This window comes from Propithecus coquereli, unplaced genomic scaffold (genome assembly GCF_000956105.1).
Source record: "Propithecus coquereli isolate 6110/MARCELLA unplaced genomic scaffold, Pcoq_1.0 Scaffold1, whole genome shotgun sequence".
NCBI lineage: Eukaryota > Metazoa > Chordata > Mammalia > Primates > Indriidae > Propithecus > Propithecus coquereli.
In genome coordinates this window covers 7413329-7424592 of record NW_012133857.1, presented here as the reverse complement: position 1 = coordinate 7424592, position 11264 = coordinate 7413329, and the positions used below count along the sequence as shown (strand labels likewise).

Here is an 11264-nt window from a genome sequence, read left to right as displayed (position 1 = left end):
TTTTGGTTTTTCCTTGCTTTTGGCCCTTTTTTTTTTTTACTTTTCCAAGGTTGAGTTACCTTCCTTTAAATTTTGTTTTTCCCTTTTCGTTCTTAATTTAGGTTGTTTTTGGGTTTGGTTTTAACCTTGGCTTTTGCATTAGGAAAAGTAGGAAGTACAGGTGGTACGTTATGTGTAGGAGAATTTAGGGTGTTCCTGCCGAGCTTCTGGGACCACACGTCTCCTGGGTTTTGTCCCGCTTTATTCACTGCTCCCTTCCCTGTTCATCTCTCCATCATCCCTCGTCTAGTTATCTGTTTCTAGAAAGTAATCTCACGATGTGAGTCAGGAATTCGGACATAGCTTGGCTGGGTGAGTTTTCTCTTCTGGATGGCACTGCTGGAGGTCACTTACGGTTTTTGGCTGACAGATGGGCTGGCCTGGTGCCTTAGCAAGGATGGCTGGAAGGTGGACTCAGCCAGTCCTGTGAGCCGGAGCACCTATGCGTGGCCTCTGCCACGTGGCAGTCCCTGGTAGTGGGACTTCATGAATGGCGGCTCAGGGTTCCAGCAAACCAGGTGGAAGTCGCATGGCCTCTTAACAAGCTAGCCTTGGATGTCAAATGGTGTCTCTTCTGTCATTTTATTTTGGTTGAAGCAGTCAGAAGCACACCTAGATTCAGGGGGAGAGGACACAGACCCTGTCTCTCCGTGGGAGAGGTGGAAAAGAATCTGGGGCCACGTCTGAAAACGTGTGCTTGTAGGCCTTGGTCTCAGGCCCTCTTTTTTTCTCCTCGTACACTCGCACCCGAGATGACCTCAGTTAGACCTGCAGCTTTAAATGACATCTCTGTACTGTGACTCCCAAATTTGTGTCTCTAGCCCAGAACGTTCCCAAAGCACCAGATTCTTAATATTCAACAGGCTACCTGCCATTGTCACCCGATTCACAGGCACCTCACACAACATGGTCACCAGAACTCTTGACTGATACTCTGCAGACTAGTTCCGTCCCCATTTCCCCTCTCAGGAAATGCCGCTAGATCCACCCCTAGGTCAAGCATTTTATTCCTCTCTTCCCCTCAACCGTGTATCCAGCCCATCAGCAATCTTGGCAACCTTCCCTCCAAAATGTAACCCAAACCTGCCTACTTTCTTGTCCATTTCCAAGTCCATGCTGCTGTCTTCTTCCATGGGCTTGTTACAGTAGCTTCTGGAGTGATTTTCCAGCTTCTCCTCCTATGCCTCTCTCCTCTCATCCTTCACAGCAACAATGATCTTCCAAGCATAAATCAGATCATGCAGACCCCACATTGGACGTTGCTGTGGTCTCCAAGGCCTCCTGTGACCTGGCCCCTGCCCACTCCTCCAAGTTCACCTCCCATCATTCTTCCCATTCCAACCACAGACCTCCTTTCTGTTCTTTTCTACCTTAGGGCCTTTGCACTTGCGGGCCTCTTCCTGGATGGACCTTCTAGGAATTTCAGTGACTAGTTCTTTCTTCTTCAAACTTCAGTTTATTTGTGAACTGAACTTCTTCTCAACCATTTGATTAAAGTGCTGTCCCTCTAAGGCCATCACGTTGGCCTATTTATTTCCTTCTTAGAAATAATCACAGTCTGTAATCATCTCATTTATCAGTCTCTCTCCTTTCCAGAATATGTCATATTAGTAAAAGCAAGGGGCCATGTTTGTCACCACTGTCCTTAGCACCTGCCCAGGGACTAGTTTGTAATATACCAGTTGAGTATCTCAAAAACACGCTGATACCATGCAGGCGGGTGGGCAGTAGAGAGAAAAGTCTTTCATATGTTAAGAGACTGGTCAAGAAATTCTGGTTAAGAATTTGTAGATGCACTTTTTGCCTTGCAAAGGAATATGTAATCTGTTTGGGGTTTCTTCTTCCCCTGACTGATGTAGGGTGGGAAGTCATGGGCTAGTTGATTCTCTACCCCAGCTTTTCCACCTATCGAATGAGAATAGCCATAAACTAACTTTCTCATGCAAAGTAACTCATACAAAAATCGGATACGATAGTTTACACCCTGGTCTCCCTCAGGTGAGGTCCTGAGGTCACGTTCACACCTAAAGTGGTTTTGCACAGCCATGGCCAAAGAGGTGCTGAGAGGTGGGTGTACAGCCCAGGACACTCTTAAAAAGGCTGGAAAGATTCTGCAGCAGTTCAGAAAAACTCACATTCTGTTGTAAATCCAGAAAATTAGAAATACTGTTTTCTAATTTTTCATATGGAATCTAGCATCTTCTTGTGTGATAGACTGCACCCCCCGTGTTGGTGTGGCTTCACTGGCTGCATGAGAAGGTAAACACAGAAGACGGTGATAGAAAAAAAAGATCAGATGGATTTCCCTCCTTCTTTATTTTCCCTTCCCTTCTTTATTTTACGTTTTTTTCCAAAATTATCTTGTGTGTTCGTTTACATAATGAGGGAAAAATCTTGTCTTGAGAGGTCTTAACTACAGCCAGTAAATGACCAAAAAAAACCCGCCCCCCTCCCCAAACAAATTGTAGACATACTTGCTTAGGGTTTTATTTACTATGACAATTGCTAAAAAAAAATACAAATAATTTCCTACTTGATTTCTTAGAGCTAAGTCAAGGGTCGCTATGTTTCCGGTAAAAATAGAAAGCATTTCAGAGTTTGTGATCTGGCCGTAATGTCATGGTGACTGTTAAGTGTGCAGGGATGGAATGTCCCTTTTTCTCTGCAGCTTACTGGAGGGTGGGTGGACAAATGTCAGTATGACCACTTTTGTGTAGTATCTAGGAAATAGCAAAAAAATTTTTGAGACAGGATTTACTGCCTCAAGAGGATTATTGGTAAACATGCTGCTCTTCATGAAGTTCTCAGAAACCAGACGAAAACTTAAACTTGAGACATTTTCATCTGAAGCACATTATTCCATGACAGTGGTGCCTCATCTATCTGATTTCCATGAGCAAAAATTATGCTGTAGAAGTGACTTTTCCATACATTTGGAAATGCTCAAAAATGCTTTCAAATTCTTAAAAGCCATTTTTGATGTAAATATTCCTAAATGTACCACCCATTTTCCTTCTTTCTTAAATGGGGCCTTGCCCTCAGATGTGGCTGCATTCTGGAATCACCTGGGGAGTTTTAAGAACTACTGAGGCCCAGGTCTTACCCCCAGCAGGCCTGATGGGTGGTCCCAGGCGTGGCCGGGGCATCTGGAATCTTAAATGCTCCCAGGTGGTTGGGATGGGTGGCGAGGTGGGGGACATTTACCTTCTCACTCCCGAGGATACCTGGTGTTCGGAGCTTACCCACCCTGCCTGATGACAGAACCCAGGAGACGGTGGTCCTGTGATATGAGACAGCGACCACATGCGGGGGCTGAGAGGAGGGGACAGGTCCTTAAGGATTCAGGAACAGACACTGTGCTGTGTTTGCCATTGAGGCGCCCACTCATCAAGCCTCGACATCTGGGGCTTTCGACACTAAAGAACCGTCTGGTGAGAAATCAGAAGCCTGAATATGTGTGGCAAGTACATGCTAGTTCAGACATTGGAAAGTCAAATGATCTTTTTATAACGGGACATCAGGTGAAGCTGGGAGTATTGAGGAGATGGTAGCGTGAGACAGCAGAGGCCTTTCTAATGCCTGTTTTTGCCATAGGGAAGTTTACAGCATAAAAAAAAAAAAGATATCTCCAGCTGATGTCCCAAGTGAGTGTTTAAGTGTCTTCAGAGATGTCTGTACAAATATACCCAGAAAGACTACTGAATTCCATGATCTCAGTGAAGCACTGTTACGTTATAGCAGGAAAGGACTCTCACTTTAGAGACCTACTTTATTGCAGTAAAAAAAAAAAAGACAAATTGGCGTGGTGGACTAGTACTGTATCATAAATACGGTGCGTTTTCAATTACAGGATGCTCTGTTTGAATTATATACATTTTAGAAAACTTATACACAGATAAATAATTTAAAATTGATTGTAAGTGATGTTTGTGGTCTTTATAGAGTTGGCCATGATGTCAAAAATATAACAGTAAGTCTGTGGGCAACTTGGATTCGCTTTCATCCTCTGAGTGGCTTCCAATACCTTTGCCCGTGCACTGAGACATCATGGGCGGTGTCCGCACAGACTCCTGCGGTTTGGGGTTGCAAACTACAGTGGGGGCAATTTTGTAGAGAGGGCTGCTTCTGGACCCACTGAGAGACCTTAGATTAGAGAAAGGTGAGCTCCTTTGGGGACCCCAAACAAAGGTCATTTTTCTTTACGATCAGTCAATCGTACTAGCATTTGATAGGGGGAAGGGGAACACAGATATTCTGTATTCACTATGACTAAAAAAAGAATTAATTTTGCACAAATGACATTCAAATATGTCATCTCAAGCACTTCAAAACAGAGTGATTGCCCTCTAAGATTTTAGAGTGTCTCTTCAGTAAAACACCAAATTGTTTAAATTTGGTCCCATAAGAATTACAGTCCAATTTCAGCTCACAATGTGCCCTAATTCTAAGACTGTCCTAGAATGGAGAAAAGCAATTGTCATCAAGACCGGCCTTCTCACCTGCCTCCCTTGGTGACAAGGAGTGGCGGCATGGCCTTCAGGGAAGGCTCAGGGAGGAAAGGCAGCTTCTCCCGGGGTTTGTCTCCTCCTGAGGGAGTCTTCTTCCTCCACACCTTCCTGATTCTTCTTTAGGGACTCAGGAAGTTGACAGGTAGGGTACTTTTGGCTAAAATATTGTAAAAAGCAGCCGACGAGGTTCTGCCTGTAAATAGTGTCTGTGAAACAGTGAGTGGCCAGGAAGCCCAGTTCTCAGGCCACCGGGGCAGGGTCTCCCCTCTTGAGGTGGCGTGTGATGAAAGTCCCCAGGGCCCCCAGGGGGATGCACATGGTGGAGGAGGCCACGAGCAGCCCGATGACAGCCAGTGCATAGGTGGGGTAATCTTTGGTCACAAGCTGGCCCTGAAAGGAGAGACTGAGCGTCAGCAGAAGGAACCTCTGAGAGCGCTGTCCCCACAAGCCTCAGGCCTCAGGCCCCCAGGCGTGGTGGAGAGGCAGTGTGGGGTGGGCAGAAAGCATGTGGGGCCAGGTGTCCTTACCCCTGGGCCACCTGGCTCTGCAGCTCAGGAGCCAGTAGGCCGGGATGGGGGGTAGGGGAAGGGCCAACTCCCCACACTCTCCTTCTCTGCCGTAAGCAAGGACTGACTGCCTGCCCAACCAGTGTGTGTATAGCTGTGGTTTGGGGCAACCCATGAAAAATGGCCACAGGAATAACAAGGGCCTTATGCTTGAGGCACCTTTCAGGGCACCCAAATGCAGGGGCTACCTTTAGTCCAGAATGGAACTTTCTGTGAAGGCAGAAATGTTCTGCATCAGTGCTGTGGCCGCGCAGGGCACTGCCCATTAGGTAGAAACTAGTGCATTTGCAGGGGGACTTATTCCCATCTCCCAGGGGCAAGGGCCCGGGAAGGCCTGGAGGGCACCTTACTCTCCTCCCTGCAGCACATACTTAAAAACCCAAAGCCCAGCTCTGCTGTCTTGGACTGAGTGTTTTTAAAATACCTTGGTGATGTTTCCATGTTGTGACAAATAACCCACCCACACCATGGATATCGTTCCTTGGTTTCAGAAAACTAAAGGCCTGAGTGACCTTGGGGGCCTGGTGCCAACCCTACAGAGATGGCAGATACCTGGGAGGCATCCCAGGCTTGGTACCGCAGGGTGCCCGTGAGGATGTAGTCGCTCAGGTAGAAAGCAAAGAGGCTGACAATCAGCAGCGGGCTCACGCCGGCCCACATGACCTTCCAGTACCAGCTGAGAGCTTGGCCATTCATGGCCTTCAGGTCACTTTCAAATCTGTTTGGAAGACAGGGAGAGTCTGGCGTATCCATGCTGCGGCAGGTGAGGGGGTCCAGCTCGCACGTCCCTATTTGCTTGGGAAGACTCTGTTCTGGGCACCACCAATGTTTGAACATGACCCCTGGGACCTTCTTGGGAGAGGGGTACTGGGGAGGGGAGAAGGGACGAGGCTGCCCGAGAGGGCTGATAGAGGACACCCAGATAAGTGGACATCGGAGGACAACTTCCTAGTGCCGGCCTTCAGGTGAGGGCTGCCAGCGTAGACCAGAAGGGTGGCCCCAGGAATGGTGGGAACAGGTGGCACGGAGACGTCCTTCAGGCCAGTTCTTAGCGTCAAGGGCCCCAGGGCAGCTTTGCTCCCCCAACACCCGGCTATCAGCGACCCTGCTGCCTGCTAGAAACACCCACAGAGTAGAATTTCTTTGTCCCCTGCAACCACAGCGGGTTTTCTGGGACAGTGTGAGGGCCAAACCTCAGACCCCTGACCTGGGAATGTGACATGCCACCTGCCTGAGGGCACCAGCTAGTGGCACATGAAGCCCAGACCCTGGATTGGCCTCCTGCCAATCTTTAAAACTGCTCTCCACAGCCGGACACGCAGCCGTGGCAGGAGGGGCTGGGGTGCGATGCGGTGTGACTGTCACCAGCTGCAGCCACAGCCACAGCCCCCTGCCTTCCTGGGACCTGTTGCCTGTCCTGGGTACCATGCAAGGCTCTGTAGAGACCACCACCTGGTCCTTGCTGCCGCTGACGTAGCTGGAGGGCTGTGAAGGCTCACCTGTGCAATGTGAAAGCCTGGGGCTTTCAAAACTACACGGGTCAGAAAATGTCAGGGTCCTGTTGTCCCATCACCACCCCTCCGCCTGTCTGCTTCCTGCAGAGAAAGCTGGAAAGAGTCAGACGCAGAAAAGCAGGCAGGACGCTGCAGCCAGTGGCCACTAGATGGCAGTGTCTCCTGAGCAAGCTGAAGGACCCTGCTGGGCCACTGGCCCCTTCAGGTGGTTTGCACACTCTCCAGGGCGTTTTTTCCCCTCCACCCCCATCACTTCCCACCTCCCCTTTTCGATGGACATGTGCGCCCTCTCCAGTGACCTCCGTGGGCCTGAGGTTTCACTCCTCTCCCAGCCTTCTCTCTTCTTCCTGAGACACTCGCCCTCTCAGGGGACGGATCTCTCTCTCCCTCCAGACTGGCATTTGCTAGGGGTTTTCCTGGTTTCAGCACTGAAAGTTCCACGTCCCAGGGAATCCCTCAGTGCTGGTCACCCTGACACTAGTGTCCTCAAAATGTGAGTAGCTGGGGGAGGGCGGGAGCGGGGGAGGCAAGGGGAGCATTACAAGGCCTTCCTTGACCAATTAAATTCCGAAAGTGCTGCAAATTATGGCCCCCTCTTTGAGATCCACAGCTGTCTTTGAGACTCTGAGAAATCCTACAGGAAAGACATTGATCTGGCTTTGTTTAACTTATGCCCTAAAATTAATTGATCCTGGGAGGTCCCTCAGCATAGCACAGGACCCTGGCCCTTCCAGGGACACAGTGGGACACAGTGGGAAACGCTGCTCGAGGGACACTTGCCTCCTAGAGTGTTGTTGCTCCCTCCCCCGGCACCCAAGCCAGCCTGGAGGCTCGGAAAAGACTGGGGAAGAGGCTGGGAAACAACTGGACATGCCCCCTCCCCCTCCTCGACCTCCCCCCACCCTTTCCCCCAGACCAGGCTCCCGTTCGAGCAGCGCTGCCCAAACTGAGATGAGCCACAGACGCCCTGGGCGTGTCGTTGACACCTGTACCAGACACAGCAGGACCGGGTGGCCTGAGATTCTGTCCTACCCAGCTCCCCGCTGGCGCTGCTCTGGGGCCGCACTCGCACTCGCAGTACTCACTCTCTACACCGGTGTTTCTCAAAGTGTGGGCCGCGACTGACCTGGGAACTGGCTAAAAAGGCAGATTCTTGGCCCTCACCGGACCTGCCTAATCAGAACCTCTGAGTGTGAGGCCCTGTGGTCAGCTTTCCCAGCCCCTGGGACTGCTGGCGCACACCTCAGTTTGAAGGCAGCTCTAGACCCCTGGTTCTCGCCCAGCTGCACCTTCCGTCGCGCGGGGAGAACTGACACATCCCAGCGCTGCGCTGTGCACCAGGATTCAGAACCTGACTACATTTCAAATTTGCCAAATTATCGAAGGTATCAAGTGGGTTTGGGGCACGGTTCTTGAAAACTACTGCTGTTGGCCGATGGTCAGAGCATCTTGTGCCTGGAGGCATGACCCCTGCCCCAGTAAGCTGTGGGGGGTCCCGCAGGGTCAACCCACAAAAATCCCACCACACACAGCAAAGGCACAGGAGACAGAGAGAGAAGACACTGGTTGACGGCAAAGAGAGGGTGGAAGCGAGGCAGGGAATTAGCTGAGATCTGAGAGCAAAGAAGAAAAAGAACGTCGACACCAAGCCTAAAGAAGTGGCCGCACAGTGAGAATCGGATGTTTCTCCTGTGGGCTGCGTTCTCCCCGTGCTGCGGGGGCCGAGGGCTGGGTCTCCTCACCTCCTCAGCCCGTACACGAAGCACACAGCAATCGTCTCCACCAGGACAATGAGCAGCAGGGACAGTGTGGCCGCGTAGTCGTTGAATATGTCGAACCAGTAGTTCCCGGCCTCCATGGTGAACACCATGCCCACGGCACAGTTGATGAGGCACAACAGACCTAGGGGCCGTGAGACCGCAGGCTTACCTGCCTGAGACTCCCTACCTGGTCCCCAGCACTCTGTGGGGCAGCAGGAGCCATAGGCCCCTAAGGGGACTCCAGCCAATTGGCTCATCCACAGGGGTTGGAAGAGCAATCATGGTGTGGCCTCCCTGGAGGTGTATGCCGTGGGTGCTGGGGCCACAGAGGTGCCCCAAGGAGTGCCAGCAGGGGTCACAGATGTTAATTCACTGAGCTGCCTTGCAGAGGTGGGGGCTTGAGCTCAGCGGGAAAGCAGAAGTGGTGGGCACAGCTATCCCAGGAACCCACCCAGGCTATGGGTCTGGTGACACCATTTAACCCAACGACTCAGCCCCAGAGCCCCAGAGCAAATGGAGGGACAAAGCTTGAGTATGGGCTGCCCCATCAGGACTTCCTCGGGAGGACTCGTATCCAACCAGATGGCGTGGGGTGGGCTGGGCAAGAAGCTAATGTTCACCCATATGCTCTTACATGCCAGGCACTCGCCATGCGTCAGATCCTTAGGCCCCTTGCATAGATGGGGAAGCCAAAGCTCAGAGATGTCAAGTAATGCCCCCAACATCCCTAAGCACATCAGTGGCAGGATTCACACCCAGGCCCTTGGACCTGGGTTTTTGTCCCAGTGTCCTTTGGCTTCCTCCCTTGGGCACCCCCTGAATGTGTGAAGCTAAAGCTCTAACCTGCCCTTTCCACCACCACACCACACACTGGCAGCCACGGAGCCCCACCGCCATGCTGATGGGAACACACAAGGAGAAAGAGGTTACGTGCCGGCCCAGGAGCTACAGGCACACGTAGTGCTGGTTGCAGAGACCAGGTCCAAGGAGGAATGCTAAGTATAGCAGACTCTGGAGAAGTGGGAGGTGAGAGGCCGCAACTGGGGTAGTTGGGACTTGAAGGAGAAGGGATGGGAGCTGGGTTTGATTCGTCCTGGATGCAGAGGAATGATGTCATCAAAGGCAGAGGGGGTTGGCCACAGGGTCCTCAGGAACGGAGCAGATGGGTGGTGGAGTGAAACCATGAGAGATGTTTGGAAAAGTCAGTTCATTCCCTAACAACCTAAATGCTCAACAACAGCAGAATGGATGAAGAAACTGTGTATGTGCTTTTATCATGGATTACTGCACAGGCAGAAAAAGGGACAGACAATTGCTGCTTGCAACAACATGGGTGGATCTCACAGACAGATTTCGAGTGAAGACAGCAGACACAAGAGTATATGCTATATGATTCCATTTATATGAAGTTCAAGAACAGGAAAAAAGCCATAAAATGTAGAAGTCAGAATAGAGGAGACCCCCAAAGGTGCAGATGGCTTGGGAGGGGGGTGAAGGAGCTCTGTGGGCTATGGGATGTTTTGTCTCTTGACCTAGGTCTGGTTACTGGGGAGGATACATATGTAAAACTCATTGCGTTTGTACTTAAGAAATGTACACTTTATAATTGTCATACTTCAGTTAAAACAAACAAAAACAAAAGCAGGTTCTACCCTGGAGGGCTTTGAGTGCCAGGTTGGGGAGTTGGGCCTTTTCCAAGGTTGGAGTGGCCACTTCACTTCCCTGTGATGTGGACAAGAAAAGACACAGGGTGAATTACAGGGCCTGAGTCCCTGGATTCTGAGGAGAAGGCATGGCAGGACTGCGGTCAGGTTGCTGCAGCCCTCTGTGGCCACATCAATCAGCATATGGCCCTGGAGGAAACTCACCCCCTGCTCACCCTGCTCCCGGCCCTCCCCGGACCCCACCTCCTCTGCTGGCTGCCCACTGACCTGAGATGGCCTCCTTGGGCAGGTGGCTGGAAATGACCTTGCTGTCAGTCAGAGGGGTGAGGATGGCCGCCGTGTTCCCCAGCATGCTCCCAATGCCCAGAATCAGCAGCATGAAAAAGTAGAGCACTGACCACAGCTGGGACACCTCCATGTTCTTAATGGCCTCGCTGTAGACAATGAAAGCCAGGCCAGTGCCCTGGACGGCCTGCCCATGGCGAGAAGATACCAGTTACCCACACAAAGAACTTACAGTCTCCTTAAACACATCTGGTGCTAAGCAGCTTGGGTGACCTTGGAACTAGCCACGAGCTGCCACATTCTGAGGCTAGAGCTTCCATCTGCAGACCAGCTCTTGGGCTCACCTGGCTGAAGAGGAACAGGAGCTGCCAAGAGTTCACACATGCAAAGTATGTGCAGAACTTTCAGTCAGCCTGGAACACTGGGTCCCCTTCTTCTGCCCCAACTTATGTAAATTCTGAATAAAATATAATAAACTAATGTTTGGATAATTTCTGCTTCCAATGTCATGACCAACTAGGTGTTCTGAGACCTGGGAACTGAGGAGGATGGTAGGGCCAGGGCAGCAGGAACCCTGATGGTGGGGAGCCGGCTTGGCCAGTAAGTGGGGCAGGGTTGTTGGTGATGCTGTTGCAGAGACAGCATTATGGAAACTGAGCCTGGAACTCCTGCTTAAAGACAAACCCCTCAAGGGAGTCAAAAAGGGTCAAGTATTGGACATCCTCCCTGGCTACCAGCAGAGAAAGAAGAAAAAGCAAACCCTCCTTTGGGGAAGGCTCTCCAGTTTAGACCCACAGGACTCCCAGAGATTAAGAGTAAGCAATGAGGGCCGGGCGTGGTGGCTCACGCCTGTAATCCTAGCACTCTGGGAGGCTGAGGCAGGAGGATGGTTTGAGCTCAGGAGTTCGAGACCAGCCTGAGCAAGAGC

The 11264-nt window shown here is 51.1% G+C and overlaps 1 protein-coding gene across 1 annotated transcript in view; it reads right to left on the bottom strand.

The window, feature by feature from the left end:
• Positions 1 to 4152: 4152 nt before the first annotated feature.
• SLC6A20 (solute carrier family 6 (proline IMINO transporter), member 20) overlaps positions 4153 to 11264 on the bottom strand; it is a 34449-nt gene continuing 27337 nt past the window's right edge. The window contains exons 8-11 of the mRNA XM_012649142.1: positions 10319 to 10523; positions 8370 to 8529; positions 5666 to 5831; positions 4153 to 4937 (exon numbers count right to left, since the gene is read on the bottom strand). Coding sequence (XP_012504596.1) covers positions 4788 to 4937; positions 5666 to 5831; positions 8370 to 8529; positions 10319 to 10523 — 681 coding nt within the window. The 3' untranslated portion in view covers positions 4153 to 4787. The remainder of the gene's footprint in view (positions 4938 to 5665; positions 5832 to 8369; positions 8530 to 10318; positions 10524 to 11264) is intronic.